General features: G+C 35.8%; 1 protein-coding gene across 1 annotated transcript; it reads left to right on the plus strand.

Moving 5' to 3' along the window:
- The first annotated feature begins 3,945 nt into the window (after positions 1 to 3,945).
- LOC120628758 lies at positions 3,946 to 27,461 on the plus strand. The gene is made up of 4 exons (XM_039897367.1): positions 3,946 to 4,336; positions 14,524 to 14,656; positions 25,232 to 26,352; positions 27,321 to 27,461. Exons 1-4 carry the CDS (start codon positions 4,082 to 4,084, stop codon positions 27,459 to 27,461), a joined length of 1,650 nt encoding a protein of 549 aa, XP_039753301.1. The 5' UTR covers positions 3,946 to 4,081.

Below are 27,461 nucleotides of genomic sequence, written 5' to 3' on the forward strand. Positions count from 1 at the left end.
TAATAGAGCTGTTAATCCTTAAACGGCTGAAAAGTTATTCAAGAAACATACCTAAGCAAAATCAAGATTAAACACTTTATAGAATAAATAACACCAATTCCAATCGGCATATTCTGCTTAGACAAAAACGGGACAAAAAGTGCTTTGACACGCGGACAATCAGACAGAGTCAGACACTTAAATTTTCCTATTAGGGGACAAAAAGTGCTTTGACACGCGGACAATCAGACAGTGTCAGACAGTAAAGTGATCCTATAGGGGTTCTATATTCGATTGCGAGTAATGCAACCCTTGAAAATCTAACTGAATTATTTTCAATGGTAGAATATTCTTGCATACACAACTTTCCTCTATAAAAGACCCAGTGCTGGGCATAGGGCTCCTGACTGCTCCAATGCGGGTTGGTGGACTTTAACGACTATTATCAAAAATTAGTGAAAATAGCCGGGACTTATACCAATTTTCTGGCTTTGGGCTGGTACTCGGTATTCTTCAACAGAAAACCCCAATACCTAGCAAATTTTGGTCCGACACGGGATTAGAATCCTTATTTGTTTGATTGTCCTACCTTCCAGCTCTACCTAAGCAACCAATCAACTTCATTTATTTATTTATTTAGAACCAAAAATTTAAAAATAACATGAAAAGTACACGACGTGCACAAAAACAACTTATCTCTAAAGATATATCTTCCAGAAGCCCTAAACTTTTGGCATAGAGTTAGTTGAAAGGACAGAGAATAACATACCCTACTTTCTTTTAAAGGAATCAAACGGTTCCCACACAATTTGTAAGAAAACGTAATAAACGCGGACAAAGAAAACTGGCAACAGCTAGTTTGAACATAAGTGTTGACCATGTTAACTTAATCAGAATTTATTCATACATAAATAACACCCGGAGTATACCTACCTAGTAAGGTATGATTAGAAACGGCCAAAGAACCATCTCGGAAAATATATTCCCAAGAACCTGATCATACCGACGATAGTGCTAGCCGTCAATAATCGATCTTAAGCAATTAAACAAATGACCATATGTGCGAGCCGTCTTGCTATAAAATTACTTGTTCCGCGTGAGGCAGCAACATCTTTTTATAGGCACTGCTACTCAAACTTAGAAACCCCCTACACAGAGTCGTAACCAAAAGGAACTACTGTTACCTAAGAAGAAATCTTTAAAGGATGGGTCCAGCGGAGTTCACTTGCTACTTATACCATTGATCACTACTATACTATTGTTCACATAACTCGAATATGAGGAGGATTTTTACGTTTAACGCCATCTTTCTGATCTATGGCTCTTTGGTTAAAACCCTGTACCACCACTCGATGGGTCAAGTAAATCGCTGAAGGTCGGCATGCAGTGGGCAATGTCAAAAGAATTCGACCTTTATTTAAAAAAATAGTATTAAGAGAGATTTAGATGAGGTTTGCTTTTCACATGGACAACTGTATGTTGCGTGTTCCCGAGTCGGCAAACAAGATAGTCTTTATATCTACGCAGACAGTGGACAAACAAAAAATAATGTTTATTCATAAGTATTGCCAAATAAACTTATATGTATGTAATGTATTCTTTATTTTGTCGCTCATTTCTCAACCATTCCATAAAAATTTGTCACAGCGAAGCGTGGCACATTTTTTCGACTATTGTTGCAGGCATCGGAAAGTACTGTAGGTGGCGTGAATTTGGTGCATGTCGATGTCATTATGTAACAGAATTAAGTAACCTAATGACTTATGGCGGTAATTGCGGTCTTGTTCTTGAAAAAGAGATGATGGACCAGCATTCTATCCCTATCCCTACTAATATTATAATTGTCAAAGTAAGTTTGTTTGTTACGCTTTTACGCAAAAACTACTGCTACCGATGCTCACGAAACTTTGTACACATGTTTTTTGAAGTGTTAGAAGTAATATAGGATACTTTTTATCCTGACATTAAGCTATGTTCCTTTGGGAGAGGGGATGAAAGTGTTTGACGATTTTACACCATAACTCGGACAAATTATAACCGATTTAAATAATTATTTTTGTACTATAGAGGTTATAAAATGTGTTTAATTGTGTCCAAACTTTGTGTAGATCTGAATGTGGTTGGAGATAGAGGACAAAACTCCTCAGCAGCAGCAAAACCCTCGCTTAAGGCTTATAAGCTTAAGGCGATATGAATACTTTAAATTTTTTTTATAACAACAACTAAATTGAATGCCACATCAAAAAACAAAATCAAACGTAGACAAAGTCTCGGGCAAGTCAGCTAGTACTATTATAACTTCTTAATTTTTTTTTTGTATTAAAGCTTTTTGCGACAGAGTGTCCGGGCAAGTAATATCGCCATGCTTATTTCTGCCGCCAAGAATTACTGTGTTCCGGTTTGAAGGGCGTGGTTGACGATGTAATTAAAGGCACATGAGGCTTTCTCCGCCTCAGTTTGATAGACACAGGGTTGCACTTTGTAGGTCGTGTTCAATCAATCAATCAATCAATTTTTTATATTGCTTGAATGCATATGCAACTTGTTCCTCTCATGCCCTGCGAAGTGGAGCTCTGTTTATAAGCAACGATTTCTATTTACCATCTGTTTGATACGTCCATTATTATCATCATCATCATCATCATCATCATCTCAACCAATTGACGTCCACTGCTGGACGTAGGTCTTTTGTAGGGAGTTCCACAATACACGGTCCTGGGCCGCTTGCCTCCAGCGGCTCCCAGCTACTCGCCTGATGTCATCTGTCGATCTCGTTGGGGGCCGACCTACGCTGCGTTTACCGGCCTCGCCATTCCAGCACCTTAAGACCCCAACGTCCATCGGTTGTCCGAGCTATGTGCCCCGCCCATTGCCACTTCAGCTTCGCGACTCGCTGAGCTATGTCGGTAACTCTAGTTCTTCTACAGATCTCCTCATTATTATTATAATACAATTTAAAGGAAATACTTTCACGGCTTAGCTACAAAACAACAATGAGCAAAAGGCAAAAGCTAATTTAGCTGACTGCGATCGTTTTTTTTCTGTTACACTACAAATTATTTGTATATTTATACATACACTTTATTTGTACATCGAAAAAAAAAAAAAAGGAAAATTTTTGTCCTTGACTGCAATCTCACCTAGTGGTAGTATAAGATGGTCATAATGCAGTATAAGATGGAGGCGGGAGTATGACAGTTATATTTAACCCCTTCTCCGTTGAATTCTTCGCTATTATCCGCTACACATATAGTCTCCCATCTATTTACAGGCATAAATAAGTATTGCTTACCGCCGCTACTAGGCACATCTTTCGATAATTTGGGGTTATTCGTGATAAGGAATTACAATTTTCGGTTGTTGTAATTTAAGTTTTTAAGCTCCTATTGAAAAATTATCACTGGCATCAGTCTATTCCTGATATAATAAAGCGGTAGACTTTTTTTGTATGCTTATCATGTTAAAACGCGTAAAAATATAAAACTTCAAGAGCGAGTTCAAAATCTGCCAATGGGTTAGATGGCTCGTTTAAAATTAAAGCAACACTACGACCTGTACCGATGCGGGTGGAACCGTGTGGGTGGACAATGCATTTCTTATCATTTTTTATTTTCGCTAAAAGTGCAAACCTATCTAAAACTGAATTTAAATACAATATTGACCGAAAGAATCGAATATGTAAATTATCAAAAGTATTATCGAAATTATTTTATGAATTCTATAAAGTTATGTGAAATAATTTTGAGAAAATTAAACTTTTTGTATATACTCTTATAAATATATATATATTTTATTGGTATAATTTTCCCTAAAATCCCTTTCTAGCTACGTCCTTGCAAGAAGTTACCTCACCGCAAAACTGGTATAGAAAACTAGATTTCCACGTTGAAGCGTTTAGAACGATTAGGCTGAGTTTGTTGATACGCTATCAGCTGTTCAAGCGCAGTCCGCCATGGTATTGCGCCTCGGACGCATGCGCACAACGCTCATCCGCGACTTCAGACGTCGCAGGCGATTCCCAAGAAAATTCAGACTGAATATAAGTCAAAATAAAATTGAAAAAACAGAGATATTTATTAAAATGGATTATAATTAAAACGCGATGTCACGTGGCACGCGTAAAATTGTTCGAGTGTCAAAATTTTTACTCGCTGGCGTGACAGTATTTTGTGTTAGTTGGATAGCCAGTGTCAACGAGTGGCATTCGGGGTTGCGATGGAGTGAGCGGCGTGTACAGGAGAACCTGTCAACTATGAGGACCATTGTCGGCTACTCGGAAGCCAAGCAGGCTGAGCTTGACAGGCCTTCCCCGGTATCCTGCAGCACGCTCCCAGCTTTCCCGAAAATACCTTTTATTGTAAGCATTTACAGTTTGTAGAGAAATTGGCAAAGCAAGTTTTCTAACATATCTAAAATAACAAATAGATAATTCGATATTCAAAATCTAAAAATAACATGATTTGTAAATAATATGAACTCTTTCAGTACCTAATATGAAATCACGATTAAGCTTACGATATAATATTATGGAAACATTTTAAAGGAGTAAGTAGTAATTGTTATTTATATTTCTAATTTGAAAAAAATATTTTCAGTCTATTAATATCCCATAGGGCTTCTTTAACAGAGATATTTAGAGCTCCAACCAGCTCTTTATATGGTTGGCAGTCTTTAAAATTTATTATTTATTTATTAGGTATAGCAAATAAAATTTATGAAATCGTGATTGGTTAATGCTTAGATTATTCCTTTGGAATAAGGAGGATTGGTAATCTGTTAAAGTATTTTTATTTCTTTGCATTTTTAATGTGCTAATGTCAGAAACTACTGATATATTGCCCTTTTTCATGTGAAAGGTTGTACGTACTAAGCGCGGATGAACCCGAGGAAAACTTCTTATACTGATATAAATCATATGGCACTGTTAAATTTAATCTTGTATAATAGCTCTTCATGAAATCCCAACAAAACATGCAACATAATGCAGTGAGGTTTTCAAACATAAAACCCCACGTAATTTAATAAAGTCATTCCGTATGAGTGTTATGCAGCAAAATTGTCCATAAACTCTTTAGTTTCTACCTCACCTACCTACCTAGTGTATAGGAATCATAGCGAACATATACCGTGGTATAACAGACCCAGTATGAAACCTACACATTTTTCTCATGGCGACATCGGCTAACGTCCTCTTCAGTACGTTCGATATGATATTTTCATTACATTTACTCAACCACCTTAAAGGTAATAACAAAAGTATAAAAAAGGTAACTAAAAATAGCCAGTATTTTTCTTCATACATAAAAACATCGCATATTGGTAGTAATCCCACGATTAATTCTGCACATTTTATTAGCTCATAACGCGATTTAATAACATCGTCCTCAGTAAGTGCTATCCGACAAAATTGACCATAAACTTTTTTTCTATAAACAATGCCTGCATTCACATAATAAAAATAACAAGTACCTATCACTCGTAGAATATCAAGCTCAAACTAGCCAATAAAATGCAAATGAGGCAACTTCCTGGCGGATTATTCACAATACAATTACTAGCTTCCTTGGCGAAATTTTATCCATGCGTATTTAATTTAAAATAGTGCACATTTCATCTTTCATACTAGAGTAACCTAAAATATAAACACACCAAACTGTAATGACATGAAATGAAACATATACATATTTATATTTATTTACATATAAATCGGTATATATAAATATATATGTATGCACAGAATACTGAATGACTGACTTGTTTTTGAAGGTCTGACTAGTTTTTATAATTGCTCGTTTATTTTTGTTTTGTGATAACCTCAAAATTAACGTTTTATTTTTAGTCATATTTTATGTTATGAATCAGATTAGCTTGTGTTATTCTTTCTACTTATACTTCCAACTGACTCTAAGTCATAGTTTGTAAAGTATATTTTTATTTTAATCGCGTTATTTTGGTGTCAAACAACGCATAATCAACGTACCTAGTTTGTCGACGTTCTTACTACAAACAAACAGTAATAACCGTCAATCTGAACTTGAGATGCAGTTCTTATTCCATATCGGAAGGGAGTTTACCAAGAGAGACTACCATCAAACGCATTTCGTACGAAATTAAGGTTACAACAGCGATCGAAAAAATTATTCGCTGGGTTACAATGACAGCCTGTTGTTCAAATACTATTAAAAAATAAAATAACCCACTTTTTTCCCCACTATAAAGTACATAGCAACTTCCTGGGCCAAAAAAGTTGTCATGTATTTATTTGTACGTCTGTTTTTCTGTCATACTGGATAACAAGTTAAGTCATATTATCTCGTATATTATCATTAATATGTGATAACAATCCGTATTAGAGCTGTGCCTATGTCTAGTATTTATGTGTAAGCATATTATGTGTATTTATGTATATAATAACATTTCACAGTGCCCGGTCATTGCACCCCACATTGTTAAGCCTCGCAATTTCTTTTAACACAAACAATATGTAGTTAGCACTTATTTACGACGTCGCAATTAACAACACTTAACATGGCTAGAATACTATGTTTTGCATAAAGTCTATGCAAATAACAAAACTCTGAGAAGATATTATGTTGATAAGAGTACAATCTAAGAAATAAGCACATAATTTACTTGTATACCTATTTATTATTCGCGTTTTCTTCCTGGCTGAGACTGGGCATGGTTGCCATCAATTGGCTTTTTCATAAACATGTCCTGAAATAAAACATCGTGGTGCTAATTGAGCATAAAAGTACTATTAAAGATGTAATAGGAACAGAATAATATATGTGCAGAATGAGATAAAGAAAAATTAAGAAATTAATATATACGGGTTGCTGACATCTTGCGCGCCTTCTTAAAGCAAAAAGCAATTGCGACGGTATGTTTGTATCAATACATCTAATATCATGGTTTTGACACGTCAATAAAATAAGGTTATTTTTCCAAAGGTTTGGTAATTTGATGATAATAGAATAATTTGTGTACATTTTTCACAAGCCCAGCGCACGGTATGTATCGGCTTATGTACTGATTTTCAGAGAGAGAATATAATGGTGTATGGACAACAGCGTACTCTGTGCTACTCGTACCATCAACTACGATCACGAATACAATAACATGATTATGGGCCTCCCGTTGGGAAATAAACTTTACAATATTAAATATGTATTAGTGAGGACAGTCCTAACATTTTCATTTCATAGATGGAATCCCTATTGATAGATGCAGAATACAAATGAATCAACTGAATAATGTATTCTAGGCTTAAGGTTAGGCACGAGTGGGCACTGGTTTTAGAAGCCCGGTTGCCGCATAGATTTTACTTTACCTACTTATAACTATTAGTAATGCAGAAATGTATCATATTCATCGAAAATTTACCGATGGGTCATTCGGTTCGATTCGCGGGTTAGGCCAAAATTCGTTATGTTACGCTATGTTAGTTTGTTCTGTTACGGTTGTGTACGAAGAGTGCGGAACTGTTTCCGTGACACATGGCCGTGAAACTTCTGAAAAATATTACTATAGAAAAAACGAGAGATAAAGAGTTTTAGGATTATAAGAGTAAATTATTAAATATTAAATAATAATATTAAATAGTAAACAATTATCAATATATGACGCATGAACGAGAGGGGCCTCAAGGATCTAATAATGCCTTAAGTATTATGATAAAATTTTAAAATTCAAAATGAAATTTGTTTTTTTTTTAAACTCTAACGTTTGTTTTTAATAAAATAAAAACCTTACATTCATTTCTGCTGAGACTTATCTGCTGCCTAACGAGAGAATATCGGGAAAGTTCGCATCCAGAAGTTATTCAGCACAATAAATCTATTATTCCTTCCCGATATGGTCAAATCTCGGCCACTAAGCTGAGAATCGTGCCTGACCTTATCCTTAGTAGATACAAAAAGCCGCATAGTAAAATTTATTCCATCGATATGTTCTAAATACAGTTTTGAATATTTTAAGCTCGAGCAACGTATGAGGTAATACTCATCTTAAATGTTTGAAACTAGATATTTAAAGATTTTTTATTTATTATACGTGGTATTAATTATAATACTAATAATATTTTTTTATTAGGTAACTATGACCCATTTAACAGAATAATTAAAAACTAACCTAATCAAAAAAAAAACTTACATTAGATATTAATATTAAATATACAAAAAGTTACAAATTACAATTTCTGCCTCCAGGCAGCCCTACTTGGAGTTTAATATATAGCTTGTAAATTGGAGAGTCGTATCTATTTATTAATTTATATTCCGCTAATAAGTCGTGTCCTTAGTACCAGTTTTATCCTTTGGATTCGGTGAATCGCCTTGCTAGAAGACACATCAGTAATCTAGAACATTAAAAAAAATTGACGACTTAAGAATCGTCACCAGATTGCCTGCCTTTCGATATTAGAGATATATTCCGGAGAGTGAGCTCGAATTTCTAAAATGTGATCTAGCCTTCAAAACGTGTGGTGTCGTGGGGATCTTACGCTTTTAATATTCCGTTTTTCTTTAAGTTTTATGTTATGATTTTCACGTTCCAAAACAGATTCATCTACCAAATGTATTTTATAAACGAACGCCTCTCTTAGAAGAGAATATATTCTTTACAAACGAAATAAACGTCGTATAAGAAATTTATAAACAATGAAGTACCAATAACAATAAAATATTGATTCCTTCAATGTGCTGGTCACGAAGTAGACATTTCATACAATCCCATACTTTTCAATATAGTAACAATAGTATATATTTCTGTTATCGAAAGTCCTGGAAGGAAATACCACTAACCTAGCTATATAATTTATAACAAAGTTCTTTTAGCTCTATAGTAACCTTTTTAAGTAATTATTTAGAGGTGGGATCAATCAATTTTTTACACTGTAGGCACCGTAAGATAATGGAGTTGAAATGAGGCTAGGAATTGATTATATAGTATTACAGACGAGTAAAATTTTATATTATACCTACTTATATGCCATTTGCCATTTCTGCCATTTTGTTCGTATGATGACCAAAATAATGCCGCAAATAGGAGGTCTTAATCTTTTTATTTCACGCATTTATTTTAAGGGGTTCATGCCTTACAGGTGGACTACGGTCTTAGCCCGATCCGAGTAATGGATTGATATGACGACCTTCCTGGCGCAACGGTGAGCGCTGCGAATTTAAGTAGGAGGTCCCGGGTTCGGTTCAAATTCCCCCTGCCGGGATATAATTTCTGAATTTTTTCTGGTCTGGTCTGGTGGGAGGCTTTGGCCGTGGCTAGTTACCACCATACCGACAAAGACGTGCCGCTAAGCGATTTAGTGTTCCGGTGCGATGTCGCGTATAAACCGATCGGGGTATGACTACCATAACCCCTAACAGGTTAGCCCGCTATCATCTGCATCATCAGCATCACCAGGTGAGATTGCAGTCAAGGGCTAACTTGAAGTTAAATAAAAAAAAAATAAAGAAAATTATAATGATGATGATGAATCAAGGCCTAGATGAGGCAGTAATAAAAGAGGCAGGTGCGAAAGGGGTAGTACAGTTGTGTTCGTAGTTGTCGCACTTTATATTAAATCGCCTAATTAAAAATAATATTTCACTTAGACTTATTAAAAACTATACCTTAATTAGTACCTGGAACAGTACCTTTCAATATACTTAACTACTTCCGGAGGTACACTGTTTACGTTTAATAAAGAGGTTAGTAGTTAAAATAACTGTCCGGAATATGCAAAGTATTTGTCATTAAAATGTAAAACCTTCAAACGTGACTAGGCCTCAAGTCACGTTGCTTGCTGTATTTGACAAAACTCGGACCAAGTCAAAGAAAAAGCGAGTCCCCTTTCAAAGTCACGGTCGGATATCTTGTTACTGTTTGAAGGTAATTTATTTCATACTATTGGTTGCCTACAACTTCGTCCACAATAATCTCGGTTTGTGGGTACAATTTTTTCAGTAAAAAAAGTACATATATTATCTAGGTCATCCGGATTAAAACCAATCTCATAAGTCTAATCGGGGATTTGGGTATAAAGTTGCGTCAGTTTCAGTTAGGAGCTGATTCTTGCACACGCACGTAAGAAAGGTTCTTCTTGTAAATCTCCCGAGAATGGTTCTTTTCAGGAATATAAAGAATAGTATCTTCAGCATCACATTTATCCCTGTTCTAATCTCTGCAACGGTTGAGTAATTCAAACAAACAAACACACTTTTGTATCCATGGGATTGACCAATAGTGACTATAGAAAAAAGTCTATACTAGTGATTATTAACGTTTTCTTCACAAACTTCGAGAACTAAGATTCACCACGCTAATTGATCCTTTTTTGGTCTTCAAAAAAATTTTCAAAATCATCTTAGTATTTTAAGTAACCTACATGCAAATACCGGGTTAGAAACTCTTGTTTTTATAATTAAATATTTTTGCGACACCAAAAAACCTGAAATAAATTCAATAGATCAAAAGATCTCCAGCTCTCTAGGGAAAAAAATACCAGGTATTTATGATATTAGTACTAAGTGGGTACTTAATATTTGTGCGTGTTGTAACAACGAGTTAATTTTTTGCAAATAGAAAACTGGAGAGTGGCATAAGCTATTTTAATCCCGATTTATGTGTATATAGACCATTTTGACACCACCTTATAGAATTACCACCGCTCGCAAGGCACAGTTTATGGATTTTAAGTGAGACATCCACATTTTAAACGAGATAAATCTTTTGTGTAAAATATAAAATATTCAATAAATTTTACAATAAATAAACGGTGGATAAAGATCTCACGGAATTGGTAACCATAAAATTGAGTGAATGCAATAAAAGAAAGATCGGAACAAATGCTCAGAAATAAAATACGCTGGCGTGCGCGTAAAAAGGCGATATATACAGACTTTTTGACGACCGCTCTGGAATGAGCCTGTACTCTGTAGTAACCGTGCACACACGGTAGTTCCCGTGAGGTAAGCTGTATCTTTTTGCCATTTCGTAAAGTGCAGTTTCTACTCGATCGTCGCATGTTTATTATTATGATATTACGCCTTCAATGTCCCACAGCTGGGAAAAGGCTTTCTCTTTAATTTTAGAGATACAATAAGAGTACAAAATTTTTGGATGACCTCCAGTGGCGCAGTGGTGTGCGCTCAGCGCTGTGGTTTTAAGTGGTAGGTTCCGGGTCGATTTATAATTTCTTAATTTTTCCGGTCTGGTTTAATGGGAAGCTTCGGCCGTGGCTAGTTACCACACTACGAGCGATTAAACGTTCCGATATGATGCCGTGAACAAACCGATTAGGAGTATGGGTTTAATATCCCCCGATTGACATCTACCTACTCCTACCTATGTCTACATAGGTCCTTTGTAAGAAGTTACAAAATCCTGGCCCGCTCTTTTCTAGCGGCTCCCAACGACTCGCTTGTCGTCTATCTACCTCGTTGGTACACCTTATCGCCATTACACTTTAGGACCACAACGGCCATCTGTTCTTCGAGCTATGTGCCCCGCCCTTTGCAACTCCAGGTTCGCGACTCGCTGAGCTATGTCGCACTCTCTAGTTCTTCTACGGATCTCCTGATTTCTGATCTCCCAATTTATTTGATCACGTAGAGATACTTCTAGCATAACTCTGAAGCCCATAGTAAGCGACCAAGTTTATGATCCGTAAGTCTGAGTCCAAACCGAGGAACAATGAGTAATACATACATTATGCTTAGGCCCAAACACTGAACTTTCGGTCGCAATTTTTTCGGATATTTTCCCACTCATTACGTTTAAAATATCTTTCCCGATTATACTACAAACAAAATTTTTTAAAAAACTTAAACAGCGTTTTAAAAAGAGATGAATTCAGAATTTGACATTATCTGTCTTACGGTTATTCACTCAAGAACGAATCGCAATTTCATAATAAAAATGTACATACGAAGTGTCAAAATATAATTTACAAAATTAATGTAGTTAGTAAAGTCAAAGATATTAACCGACCGGCCTATTCTCTGTTTGCTTATAAAGCGGCAATGTTATAAGGTTACAAAAAGAGGATAATTTCAAATTGCACCCATATTCTTTGTTCTCCGTAAATGTAAGGGCGCATTTCTCTAATAAATAACATTTGATGATCTAATAAGTAAACCCATTCAATAGAGAAAGAGTATAAAACAATACTTGACACGTTCGAAAGCACAATAGCTAATCAAGCACGACTCCGCTCATGCGCCATTTTGGAAATCGAAGAGTCCTAAGTTCCAAGCACTGTAACACGCAATAGTCAATCTTGATTAATTGGATTAAGATTGAATTTGCATTAGCAACTTAAGAAATATAAGCAGATTCTGTTTAAAAAGCTGGTATAAATCAGTGACTTTCCTCCGAAGCAGAAAACGAATGCTCGATTTATGCAAATGAACCGGCTATAAAGTCGATGCCGGAATGCATTGAAAGTGACACATCCTTAAATTAATTACTGCTAACCACGTTCTGAAGGAGCGATCGAATTAAGATAATAAATGGTAACTGCTACCGGCACACGCACTAAAGACTTGCTAGCCATAACCCGCGGCATTGCTACTCGGTACCTGCCGATCAGAATAGGGCTTGAAACCGGTTTCATTTACCGGTAAAGTTGTTTTCTATTAATTTTTTATCTTACATAATTTTTTAAAATAATTGTTTTATAAATATAACCTAAAATAAACTATTTAAAACTAAATACAATCTAAAACGTCTTCGAAACCACCGCAGCGTGGTGCAGTTCCTAAGATGCTGTCAGCATTGCCCCTTTGGATGGCCAAACTAACTCTATTAATTCAAATTCAAAAATTATTTATTCATGTATGCCTCAGACGCACTTATAAAGCGTTGTAGCGTATGTCCACTTAAACCAAAAATAAACGAGGGTTCCAAATGCGGTCTGGCACACAATGAACTTAGCTGGTAATTTTTTTTAAAACTATCTCAAATTTAATTAATAATTATTACTGTTCTAATTTTTCCTATTTCGATTAACCAAAATTAACCGGTTTTTCCTAAAGGCTAACATCTGCTAGTCACCCTAAAAATGGGCTGGCTCAACTCGGAATGACTAATGTGGAGTCATTTACATATCTTTGAATGGCTGACTGTACTGATTTTTTTCGCAATAAAAGTTAACTAACAACATTTTATTAAGTACAAGTGATCCTACCTAATTTTAAAAGCTACTGAATTATGAAAGCGGTTTTGCCGTTATATTTGCAATGAAATGAATGAAAAGAAAACATAAAACTTAATACGTGGGAAGCAGTCGTTAGGTAACATATTTCTTTTTTCAAACTCCACAAAGTAAAACATTTATTCGTACATTCCTTAGTAGTAGCGGTTTGCAAATTTCCCAATTAGGTAAACGATGACCATAATTTGCGCCACTCACAATAAAAACGGATTTTTTTTAAATAATGGGTCGGCTTACATATTTCTTTTTTTCTGACCATTCATCATTAAATAAATGTTATCATAAGAAATAGTGAATGCTCAGAAATAAAGTTGGCTTCATTTTCGGGAGGCCGAGTTCTAAGTTATGTGCGCTAATATCCCTTTTTTATCAATGAAGGAAAACATCGTAAGGAAACCTGCATGCCTGAGAGTTCTCCATAATGTTTTTCAAAGCGGTTCCACCAATCCCAACTTGGCCAGCGTGGTGGACAACGGCATAAACCCCTAATTGCAAAGGTGACCCTTGCCCTGAGGTGGGCCGATAATGGGTTGATATGATGATGATAATGCATTTGAGGATTGACCCGCGTAACTTTAGCTTTTAGCTTAACTCATTTTGAGAAATATCACCATTAGCACACTCAGTGGCGTGCACTTTATACATGCGCAAAAGCAATGCCTACCCTAAAATTTATATATTTCTCGTATAGCAGTAGGATTTAAAAAAAGATTTATATGATCTCTGAATTTTTACTATTAGAAATATTTAATTCCATGTAAGTACAGTATTTTATTTCTTCGCAATTAAAATAAAAAGCAGTTTGTTATAAGCCCCACTTAACTTGGTCATAAACCCATTTTATCCCCGAGACTCGAACCATAGCCCTCAAAGAAATTACCTCAATATCAAAGTGAAAAACAGAATAGGTAGGTATGTAAAAACACATATTATGCCTTTGTAGCACGATCTACTATTTTTTATTAAGTCTATCAACCAAACCTGCATACTTTACTAAACTTCTATTTAAATATAACTATTTAAGTTATAAACTAGTTTTTAAGTTCTAAATCTAAGCTGAGTACCTACTAACAATAATTGTATATGACTAATAAATGGAACGTGTTAAAGGTAACACGTAGATTTGTATTTAATATCGATTTTAATTGTTTCTTACTTGAATTTGTCATTTTGTAGATCTGCTTACGATACGTTTAAAATATAAAAGTGTAGAAGTCTATAATTACAATTATAGACTTATACACTTTTATATTATAAACGTTCAAGGTAAATATATAAAAAATTGTTTGAGGTGTAGTAGATTTTTCCTATAATAGTATTTTTCTTTCCAGAATCGTACCTGGTCACCCAACACCCAGAACGTATCGTGGCAACATGTGAGGGGGACATCTGTGTCGCTGTACGCCGCATACTATGACGAGAGAACTCCTCAACGCTATATACGCATTCTTGCTAATTTTCGCGGTCAGTAGGAGCATTCCATACATTGCCATCTCTGAACATGCATGACATACCATTGTAATGGTGTGCTCTTCGAGTCCTTTGAGCATCATCTTCGTTTTGTTTCATATTTATTAAAGTGTGTTCACCCCCAATTTTAAATACCAAAGTTGACGAACCAGCGAGATTTGCTTTACTAATTTAGACATAGTCCTAAATAAACATAGCATTTTTATGAAATGAAATGAAATGAAAATACACTTTATTGTACATCTATCAGAAATTAAATTATAAACAAAAACAACACGATAAAACACAGGTACAATAGGCGGCCTTATCGCTAAAAACCGATCTCTGCCAGGCCACCCAACTAAGGAAAGGGAAAAAAAACACAAGCTTAAGGGCTAATTAGGTTGTACACAAGAGCAAAATTACAGTTACCAAATTAAAAATAAATATATATATCAATTATTATATCATACAAAGTACAAGCCTGCAACACAAAGAATAGTGAGTCAGAAGCAAAAAAAAAAAAGAAAACTAATTAGGGTGGCATAAAATGTTTTTTTAAAGAGGTTTTTGAAAATCGGTAGTGACTGCGCGCGCCTAATTTGACAGGGGAGAGAGTTCCATAGCCGAGCAGCTTCAACTGAAAAGGATTTAGAATAGAAAGAAGTACTATGGGAAGGAATTTTTAGCATAAGATTATTTTCAGAACGGAGAGAGCGACAGTGAGAATCACTGAGAAACACCCCGAAGGTTAGGTGGTTGAAGTTTTTTTCAAACACCCCATACTGCATATGCCGTATGGTGACGGCAGATCAGAATATTTTTCTCACGACCCCTCTTCTTCCCGCCGGTGTCGTACGAGGCGACTAAGGGAATATAACGAGCGGGCAGCAGGGTCCTCTGTGCTACTACTACCATCTACTACGATCACCCACCCGCCTGCCCAGCGTGGCGTGGTGATTATGGGCAAATCCCTCAGTTCGGAGCGGCCTTTAGTCCAGCAGTGGACTATAACAGGCGGTTGATGATTATGATGACCGCGAGGGCAAAAAGTTCCTGTTTCAGGGCCTAGTATTTAAATAACTTCAGAGTTCATTTTTCATGCGTTCGAAAAAAAATTCGAATAAATTCAAAATTATGATATTGCCAACTACCGAACGACTATATTCATGCAATAAGTAAGTAAATTAATATATTTATTATATATGTAATGCCACGAATCTTGCCGTGGAGTCCGGTGACGACACCCTGGGTTTAGAACGCGTATTTTTGCTATATTACGCTTTTGATTGGCCGTTCCAGCGATATAAAACGACAGGTTCTACTCTTCAAATGTAAGGCACTGGTCTAGACAACAAGCAGATACTTACCGGTCGTACCGAGGCGATGCAGACCAAGATCTGTTTGGTCGTATTGCCTGGAGCGGTAATAATAGAAGACCAAATTCTAGTCGTTTTCGAATTAACAGCGTAGTTCTGCTATATTCACGTCGTTAGCAACTTTGCAACTATTATGGGCTGGAACCAATGGACATTCGTGTACAACCGTAGACTCGGGAAGCGAGCTCTGCCATTGACTATACCAGATTACGACTGAGAACGATATTGTACGAATACAGTGAAATTAGTTTCAATGATTGATAAAAGTCGTGTATATCCGCGGAGCGTACAATTTTTTTTTTCTAGTATGGGAGACAGGGCAGTATATTATGTACTTTACTTTACTTTACTTTACTTTAGTGTGTAAATTTATGTATCGTTTTTTTGTAATTGCGATTTCCCGTCCATGCATGTATATTCCGATCAATTAGGTAACTCGATGAGATCACTTTTTTAGTGGTCACCTTTTGCCTCTAATTTTTTTATGAATATTCTTAATTCATCCTATACTACGCAATTCAAATGTTTAAATGAATAAATAAAATAAAGTTAAAGTAGAGACCGGGTCTTGCTTTACAAAATTAATGAGAAAATGGTAAAACTGAACGTATTTTCTACCGTTCAAGCAATGTGTATTTTAACAAGATAATCAAGTTTTTGTACATTTATTACTTACATAAAGTCGATCATTATCGTGTAGTGTAGGCGTTTTGTTTAAGAATAAATAAAACAAACCAATTAATTGACGTTCAACATTGAAGTGCGTATTTAAATCTTTCGCTTTATTTTCGTAGGTCTTTTTACAAAAAATTTTTTTGTTGCAAGCGCTGCAGTCTTATAAAAGGGAGATCCCGGAATCGATACCAGGTATTTGGAAAATTTTAAGCCAAAATTTGGAGCCGAAGCCTCCCTGACCACTGGTTCGACAGAGGCTAGTTACTGACAAAGTCACGCCGCTAACCGGTTTTTCCCTACAATTAGGGGATGAATTTGACGTTAACCCGCTAAATTTCAGTCTGTATCATCACTCACCACCAGTCAAGGGCTAACTTGTAGTGGAATAAAACAGTCAATGCGTTGGGAAACTATAGGTACCTATAGATGACGTTAAGTTCCACGTTCGGTATGATTAAACAGTTTATCTAAGTGTATAATTTTCTCCATGTTACTGAGTAGCTATAATTATAATCAACATAGTTATAAAGGTCAAGCAATTTGTAGCAAAATAGGACTAACCTAATATTTACATATATAGCTCTCATGAAATAAAAACTTACCTTAAACAAAACAATTACCATAAACAAGACAGTACAAAAAAAAAGAAAATAGTTAAATTGCTGATATAATTTTAATTCAATCTTACTTATCATTAATACTATTTACTGATTTTGGATTGATACTAATTTTTATGTGCTTTCATTTAACTTACAATGTTAATTTGTGTAGATCCAATCTAGAAATTCATATTTGAAACAGGAATTTCTTTACATAGTATTAAACAAAGTCGCTCCCGCCCTTCTAAGAACGCAACGGACTTTAATGCATTAACCCACAATAACAACATTCTACAAAAGAAATGGGTTTTTTAAGCTATTTAAAAAAAAAAAATTATTGTTCCTTATCCAATTAAGTACATTTAATACGTTGTGCATTTCATCTCTCAGAATTGTCCTTTACAGAATGAATATCTTAGAGGATATCAGTGATTCAAAAAGCGGGGGCATGGGTTCGACATTTAAACTCCTTATACTAATAAACATTGCACCCGTGCGAAGCCGTAGCAGACCGATTGTTATTAATAAAATAGAACTGTGATGTAGGGTTTTTGTATACATGTGTAGGGTTTTTCTCGTCCGGGGAAGTACTTACCTTACGCCATGCTTATTTCTACCGCCATTCAGCATTGCTGTGTCTGAAGAGCCGGTTACAGGCACATGAGGCGTAACAGGTGTTAAAGGACTCTTTTGCTGCAAACTGCATTAAAATCCGTTGCGTTCTTAGTTTAAAAGATCTTAGCGTACAATGTGTCCATCAACCTGAGTAGTATTGATCAGGTTGATGGACACATTGTAGGTAAACTTCGAAAGTTGATTTTTGTTTTGTTACATATGTTCTACTTAATCAATGCATAGACCTGTATCTAGAACAGAAATAGCTTGCATCTTAGATAGTCATGCGGGACGTAGGATACCTAGATACATTCTATTGCAGAAAAGCGATAAAAAGTGCGAACCATTGCCGAATGCCGCGCAAATTAAAAAAGCTTTAAGTGCGAACCAGTGCCGCGCAAATTAAAAAAGCTTTGTTTAAAGAACTAAACAGGAAAACCTTGTAAGGTCGTGCCTAAATTATGTTTAGCGCTTTAGGATATTGGCTTTTTGTCATGCCTGCATGGCACAATTTACTTTGCCAAAAAATTTAAGCTTCCTTTGCGTCGCGTCTGTGGAAACTTCTGGAAGTTTCCCGCGTTATAAAAATCGTAACTAATACGGACAAAGTATCGGGCAAGTTTATAATAATAGCAAATACTGTGTAAAACAAGGAGTTAAAAAACAAGGTTGCAAGAAATGCATCGGTACATTATACTCCTTATCGTGCTTAACTGAGTTAAATATCCTTTTCAGTTGAGTCCCATCTATAATCTAACATGAATAGCAAGGTGTAGAACAACTATACTCGAAAACACCTGTGTAATGTTTTAAAACCTGAGAAAAAAATGATGAATGGCACTCTTAGTTTCTTATTACCTCATCACGAGTGATGGGCGAATTCAAACTGACTACAATTAGAGTCGAAAATATGAATCATTTGTACCGGACTAAACCAATTTGAAATATCAATATTATTTACTAAACAAGTATATTACAATACTTAGTCGATACGGATTTACTTACTTCCAAACAATCTCCTTCGTTACAACTTCGCTAGAACCGCGATAATGATCGCTAGTAAATAGTTCCATTACCTTCTATTAATGTCTCACTGTAAAGGCCTCATTGTCGTAGAAAAAAGGGCTAGAGAGCATAAACCCTCTATGCTGCTCCAGTACGGCCTAGATTTTATTTTATTTATTATAATCATATGTTCATGAAAATAACCGGCACAAAGCTTTAAGTTCTTTCCAAGGTACGGATTAGACTCCGCCAACTTCCTGACTCCAGGATAGTACTGAGATTACCGTAACAAAGAAATCTAATCAACTTTAAACCTCCTAATGGCTTGACCTGGAAATGGAACATAGGAACACACGATCAACGCAGCAGTTAAAAGTAGCTTCTATAGTATTTCTTAATGTTTCGCACTCATCGACTAGGAATAACTCGCCCATCACTATTCTTCGGCATACCTAGGTGGCGCAATTGACAAGTTTTATTAATACGCCCTCGGGCGCATGCGCATCTTGATGCACTGTCGGTTAATTAAAATAAACCTACCGTCATAAATTATTCACATGACATTATTAACGTTGGTGTACATTTTTTATCTGCCAACCAGAAAAGGGAAAAAGAGTTTTATTCTTTAATTATATGTTCCGAGCAATAGGTAATTAGCAGGTAATTGTTGAAGTCTTAATAAATATCAAGAACATAAGGTAAAATAATTGTAATGTTTGACATAAAAAATAGAACAGCTAGATACGTAAAAGCCTACTCGTTTGCCTATTTAATAAAACTACTACCTCTTGGTTCAGTGGTAGAGTTCAAAGAGACAGTATTGAACATTTAATTTTCAACAAAGTAACCAGTTGGATTTCGAAAATATTTTTTGCATTTTGTTAGTCGATTTCTTAGGAGCAGTTTTTTCTTCGCACGTCACTTCGCACTTCTTCGCATTCTCTTCGGTTCTCTAGCATTTAGGTAAAGCAAAATAAGCTGATGGCCACATTCCACTTTTTTATCGGCTTCGTATTTTAAAAGATCACTTTTAGTGATAAGGCCGCCTTTGCACCCTAGCACTAAGTACTATTATTGTTTTCCTTGTATTTTTCCTATTGTGTTGTGTCGCAATAAAGTTTTCTGTTCTATGCTATTCTGATGACGACAACGATGATTAACAACAAGGCTGCTTGGAAGCAGGCCACTCCGCTCTCATCTCTCACAAAACAGAAAAATTCTAAAGAATGTTAAACTTTCAAATGATGTTGGAAAAGAGCAATCTGCATTTGAAACTCATTCCTTGCCGGCTCTTCTCAGTGGAATCTGCCTTCAGAACCGGTGGTAGAGTCACTACAAACAGACTGACTTGACGTTTCAATAGTGCTTACTAATTAGGCCTACTTGAAATGAATGAATTTTGAATTTTATAGAATTTTGATGGTTACAAATTTACCTAGGAACGTGTAAAAAAGTTACTGGACCTAGAAAGTGTAAGAATAAGATGAGAGACGTCGTAAGCAATTAAACAATTGTCTGGCGCATATACACAGGTCATTTATTAACACTTCACAGAATACTTGTTTTAAGTGCTTGCCTGGACCATTTATTTAGATCTGACATTGTTGTTTTATTTCCACCGTACGTGGTGAGGAATTGTAGTGTTTTTGCAAGTAGGTGCGTGTGTTGTTTTTAAATGTTTTAGTCAAGAACGTGTCGGTGTATTTTTTATTTTTTTTATTTTATTATGATTAAACGAATGCAAACTACCTAGGTGATCAAACTTACGGAAATGTGGAAGACGGATTTTAAAAATGGGATTTTTAGTAGGTAACTTGAAGTAGAATCACAGTGCAAATTATTCAATGATACTGCTTGTCGTATAGCCTTCTGTTTAGGAAAGTATGTTTTTCTAGGATTGAGCGGGCATATTAAATAACAAGAGTTTCCACAGCGACGATCAAGTGAACCTTAGGCCGGCGGATAACCAGAGATGATACGATTTGCTTAGGTTCGATATTATTTGGCTAAGATTCGCTGCGATAACAAGAGAGTGAGCACGAGTCCGCAAAATTGATTTGAATAAACATAAAAAGTGACATATTAATAAATCACTAACAAGTGAAAACGTGATAAATATACAGATAACAAAAATAATTTTTCTCAGATTCTAGTCTGTTAAAAAAGTGTTCTGTCTACAACTTATAGATTAGTAGTACAGTAGCTGAAAATAACTCGTTAAAGCATAATATATATTAAAAGTACGAGTCAGATAAGTTCATACTCATTTGTCACCGCGTCGTGTGAATTCCTTTTCGAGCAAGACATCCCTCTCGTCCATAATGTAGTGGCGAAGACGATTTCTTGAAATGCAAGAAATATTATGCGTAAAGTGTTTTTAACACCAAACAAAACCTGCCAAGTGCGAGTTGGACTCGCGCACGAAGTGTTGCGTATTGTTATCCTTAAAACCGCACAAAGATCATGTGTTTGTATGGTAGGTAGCCTCTTGAATGTTTAATTTCTTCTTTGAAGCGGCAACAGAAATAATACTACATCATCTGTGAAAATTTTTACTTTCGAACTGTCACGGTTCATAAGATACAGCCTGCTGACAGACTGTAAGCCAGACGGACAGACAGAGAAGTCTCACTAATAGGGTCCCGTTTTATCCTTTAGATACGGAACCTAAAAAGCGCATGCTGTCAATCTATCTCAGAAGAAAAAAAATCTTTTATGAAAATTGTAACTGACAATTAGAAGCGATCTTTTGGTGGTACGAAGTTCACTGAGTCATCTGGTTTAAACTGTTCCAGTTCTGGGAATCGAACCCACGGCCTTGAACTCAGAAAGCAGGTTCGCTGCAAACTGCGCTGATCGGTGTCAAAATAGTCATATGACCTTGATAGTAACCACTCACTTGACAGTCACTTGAAAGTGATGATGTGTAGTATCCAATCGCTAGGGCATGCGAGGAAGACGACCAACAAAAAATCTACCTTAGACGTAGGTGTTCAAAATCTTCACGTGCCTGTAATTACACCGGAAAACACTCCCTTCAGACACCGCAATACTGCTTGGCGACACAAATAAGCATGGCGGAAATACTTCCCCCTACTTCCCCCTATTCCTTTTTCCCAGGGGAAATACGTCATTCCGAAACCATTCACCTGTTTAAACGTCAACAAAAAATTATTACTTAGACATGTATGTAATTGAGTATTATGTAAGTTTATAATAACATAAATATATATCATAAATATCTATTATAGTAAAGGTATATAAATTTATATCGGTATTTTTGTAGTTAATATGTAAATGTAGTAGGTATGTATGTTCATGTAAGTTTCTTTTTTTTTTGTAACATCCTTTATGCACCACCCACTTTCCACTTTTTTATCGGCTTCGTACGCTCAGTTTGCCTTTAAAAGATCACTTTTAGTGATAAGGCCGCCTTTGCTCCCTAGCACTAAGTACTATTACTGTTTTCCTTGTATTTTTCCTATTGCTATTCACTGCTAACAGAGCATAGGCTGGAACTTTTTATTTAAGTTAGTTGAGTAGTATGTTTCAAATTTTCGAAATTAGTTCGGCTCCGGCTATGGCAGGCGGTTTTGGTATGTTATCCTTACCGGCAGCAACGTAATGCCAAGGATTTTTGTATTTTGGGTATTGTATGTATATCGTATCTTATATTACGTGCTATTGTCTGTAGAAGGGATAGCCTTTCCAGCATAGAATTTTAACATTCCGCTATTTCAAAGCTATGAGTAGATAAGTTATGTCAACATTGTCTAGAGGTAGCCAAATAAGGCTAAAAGGCACTTTTAATTCACAAGAACAAAGTACAAAATTTTACATTTTAGTAATAACACTAATCAAATAAAAAAGTTTAGGTAAAGCGCAAGTTGATGCCTGCGACTTCGACCAAGTAAAATTTACACTTTGCCTTAGAACTAATAAGTTAAAAAAATACCGAATACGGTTACTCAAATTTAATAGTCACGTTTTATTTTTAAGATTTAGAAATACGTGATCTATTTTTTATTCGTAACTTTTCCTATATTTGAAACACACATTCATCCCCCGCTTCACCACTTTCGGATATGAATTTACACCCATAGAGTACGTTGTGAGTCAGTCTGTAATCAGTCGTAACGGTTAATAACTATAAGAACACAATTAGTGGAACTAATAAATAAAATATAAATATAATAATTTGTTAATACTAGAGAATTCGGATAAAGATAAAGTTGGAAATAAAAATTACCATTACTTACTTATCGACTATAGATGAAAATTATATAAATTATCAAAGATCTTATTTTGTAAATTGAAAAATGGAATAATCTTATCAAATTAGTGTATTGTCGTAGGTCATCGATATATCTGCAAAGTTATCGAAATCAGACCATTTGAAGAGGGTCAAAAACAAGTCCAAAGAAGTCGTCTTCAAACATATAGGTGAAACTAATAAAACGCGTAAATAAATTATAACCGGTAAATAAAACCAATGTAAAACCGCAATTTAAAAGAAAAAGAAACACAAAAGAGGTTTATATTGTAAAATAATCTGTTTATAATAACTTATCCGGTGGCTAGAAAGAAACTCCATCGGGTGATCGTGCAGCATCACAGTATGAACGCACGAGTGAGATAAGTTTACACTCATTTGTCACTCGAAGGCGTCGGGCCTACATCGAGTGGATTCTTCCCCGGGCCCGATAAACGCCTCTGCCCATATAGTACTGACACATTAAAACCGCGGTCCTGCTTTTTTCTTATTATAGGATGGGATGTCCAAGCGTGAAAACTCTTTTGTGTGACCTATTTTTTTGTTTTTAAATATACTTGCCATGCTTATTTCTACAGCAGCATTGTTGCAATGCTGTCTGTGTTCCGGTCTGAAGGGTGCTGTTTCCGGTGTAGTCACAGACACATGATGCTATACACTTAGGTCTCAGATTGATGGACACCGAGCCATCTGCTTGGTCAGCCAATTAAAACCAGTAAAAAAAAAACTTACGCTGACAATATTAGTTTATTCATACAACTCTAGTCTTTCATAGACCACTTTTTTATGATTTTTAAGATCATCCTCAGCCTCCTGCTTTAGTTTAGAGGGTTTTCGTACACTACAAGTTAGCGCTTGACGACAATCTCGTCTGGTAGTAGATAGAAGCAGGCTAACAGGAGCATGGGAGTCAAGATTAAAACCTATAAACCTTATCGGTTTCTTTCTTTTCGTGATATTGTACTGGAACAGTAAATACCCTGCCAGCATATATTTCATCGGCACGGCGCGGTGGTAAGCTACGACCAAGAAGCCTCCCACCGGAAATTTAATAGTTTAGTTAATCATTTTTCAGATTTAAAAAAAACCGAACCACGATGAGTTCTATACCAACCATTATCCAATTGTGTACAAACCATTTTTTTTTTGGCACTGCTTATTATATTATGTATTATTGAAAAATATGCAAATAATGTATATTTATTGTAAATTATAGTTTTATTAACGGTTATTATTTTAGTGTTTATTTATACTTCTATCCTCAGCGAACTACTCCTGCGGTATTACTTCTACTTTTACCTATTTACTTAGAGCTTTTGGAATAAGATTTGTATGTGTATGATTTACTTTGGTTATTTTGGGTGAGATAATAGGATGTTACCAAAGATATTTCTTTGAAAGTGTGAGTATGACCACTTCGCACTAACTGTTTAATATATTATAGTAGGAAGTGTCGTCCAGGTGGGTAGACGGCAATCGAAGAACCGTTGTAATGACGGTCCTGGGCGTTGCGATCGCAAGAAAATAGCTCGGATAAATAACTATTATAAACCTACGCGGAACTCCATTTGTCTTGTACGTGCCTTTCACTGCACAAAAGGTGGTAGTTTATTTAATTATAAGAATAAGAATGAAAAATAATATTCTGTAATTTAGTATGTAGTATTATACAAACAGAACCGGGGATAGCCCAATGGGTAAAACTTCGACTTCACTTTCGGGGGGGCCAAGTTCGAATCCCAGCACGCACCTCTGACTTTTCTAAGTTATGTGCGTTTTGAGCAATAAAAATATCACTTTCGTCAGCCTTAGAAAATCTGCATGACTGAGCGTTTTCCATAATGTGAAGTCTACCAATCCTTATTGGGCCAGTGTGGAGGACAACAGAGGTGGAGGTGTGCCTTAACCCCTTTTCATAGTGGTAGGAGACCCGTGCCCAGGAGTGGGCCGGTAATGGGTTGATATGATGATGATGATTATACAAACAAGGTAACAGAACATTGATGGATATTCGAATAATAAACGCTTTTTCTTTTGTTTGCAGGTCGCAACATATCATCTGAAGACTCATTATTCTGCCAAACAAGATCAATCGATCCGAATAAATATTTGGTAGAAGTTGTTGCAGCAAAGCCACAAGAAATATGGTGGCATGAATGGGACAACACACAATCTGAAGTAGTAACTCCCCTTCTTCTTTCATGCCCCTTGACAGAGGCTATTAGTGATACATCGGTAATATCCATTGTCACCCAACCATGTGAAGATCCCTCCAACGGTATAATACTGACCCCACCGAAGACTAAACAAAAATATGAAAGAAACTTCACAATATGTGTAAAAGATATGACATTCAAGAAAGATATATCAAAAAATTTGGTTGAGTGGATTGAAACAAATAAGCTGCTCGGAGTAGATATGATTGATATGTATATAGATAGCTTAAGTGAGGAAAGCGAAGAAGTTCTTCTTCATTATCGCTCGCAAGGCATAGTCCGTTTATTTCATGTTCCTATTAAATATAGTTCCGAAAGATCTCTATGGCAGAGAAGGAGGGATCATATTTTGACTTACAATGATTGTTTGTACAGAAATCTAAGAGAATCTAAATTTATTGTACCCCTAGATGTGGACGAAATTCTAGTGCCAAAAATAGCATATACTTGGGGAGAACTGCTGAAGCGATTGACCAACCAGGGTTGGAATTCAAATCGATATTCCGCAATTTTAGTTCAAAACGTTTTCTTCTTCGACTTTCTGCAAGAAGTCCACAGATATAAATCTAGAAAACACACAAACACAAGTAAAATTTATATGAAAAGAGATGACGTGCGAATAAACGATGATCCAAACTTAGTATTAGAAGAAATTGATTTAATCCATGATAAAGCTGGTTATAAATATGGAGTAGATAGTGAAATTTCAAAAAATACGATACAAAACAAACACAAGTCAGATTGCGGCAAAGAAATGCCAATACCTAAAATAGCCAGTCATACTGTTAGCTCAGCAGTTATTAGCCCTATAGGACATTACAGCAAGAGCTTTATGCTCACAAAAAGAGTGCTGACAGCATTTAATCATTATCCTTTGGCTAGTCTCGGAGCGGCAGGTATCGCTGGATGGTCGGCGCCCTTTAATGAAGTGCAACTCAACCATTACAAGGTAAAATAAACAAATATTAACATCATTAATCAATTTGTTGAGTAATTGCAACTTTCACAATGTTATAATAAGTGTACGTGACTTGTACTGGTTACAAGTATTTATTTCTTTTAAAGAATATTAGAGACACAATAAATGAAAACAAAATAGCAAGCACCTAAACAACAAAAACAAACGAATGTGCAGACTCAAATTTAATATCGAAGGACTTTACTGAAACGATAATGTACTACTTCTTATATCTAAAGTTAGGATAGGTTAGACCTTAAAATATATACAGCATATAATAATTATATACACTATGGTTTTATTAGGTTAAATAAATAGTAGCAGTTTTCATTTTTAGTCGCCACAATACATTGGCTCACATAGTATTTAGCAAAACAAGTTTTAATAATGACGATACCTTTAATATTTTTGACGGCCTCACTGGCGCAGTGGTGAGTCCTGTGGTTATAAGTAGGAGGTACCGGGTTCGATTCCCGCCTGGGGCAATTTTGAAAATGACTATTTTCTCTAATCTTATCTGGTAGGAGGCTGTGGCCGTGGTTTTAAAATTCCTGTATGATGTCGCGTATCCGAAACCTATTAGGAGTTGGGTTAGGGTTGGGTTTAATATAGATGCCACACCCGCAGGTTAGCCATTTACCATCTTAGTATCATCACCTACCACCAGGGAAGTTTGCAGTCAAGGGCTAACTTGAAGTGGAATGGAAAAAAATGACTACTAACGTATTCGCAACGCACGTTTGGATACAAGGGTATTCTAAAAATGGAAAGCATTTTCTTTGTCTAATAAATGTTTTCTATAACATGCAATAGTTCGTGTAGAATATTTAAATTCGAAAATCGTGAAGTCGTGAGAAGATGCTGCGTTATTTAAATACAAAGCGTTCAAAGAGGAATTACAATAATTTTACGAGCTCCCAGCACGATTGCCTTTTCTAAACAACAGTCTTATGTTACAGGAGTCATGCAACTCTACAGTAGTGTCAGAGTGCGAAATATATTCGAAAACAGCCCGGATCGACCATTCAGCAGCTCGTTTGAAAAGACGCCTTACAAGAGCGCTTGCCATGGCACTCTGTTCTAAATTAAATAGTGTCTAA

This window comes from Pararge aegeria, chromosome 13, assembly GCF_905163445.1.
Source record: "Pararge aegeria chromosome 13, ilParAegt1.1, whole genome shotgun sequence".
In the NCBI taxonomy this organism is placed as follows: domain Eukaryota; kingdom Metazoa; phylum Arthropoda; class Insecta; order Lepidoptera; family Nymphalidae; genus Pararge; species Pararge aegeria.

Bases quoted from the DNA above. Each gene is read 5' to 3' on its own strand.
- LOC120628758 (XM_039897367.1), top strand. From the start codon at position 4,082: ATGTCACGTGGCACGCGTAAAATTGTTCGAGTGTCAAAATTTTTACTC. The intron at 4,337-14,523 runs GTAAGCATTTAC...TTTTCTTTCCAG, and splicing joins TCCCGAAAATACCTTTTATT to AATCGTACCTGGTCACCCAA. The intron at 14,657-25,231 runs GTCAGTAGGAGC...TTTTGTTTGCAG, and splicing joins CATTCTTGCTAATTTTCGCG to GTCGCAACATATCATCTGAA.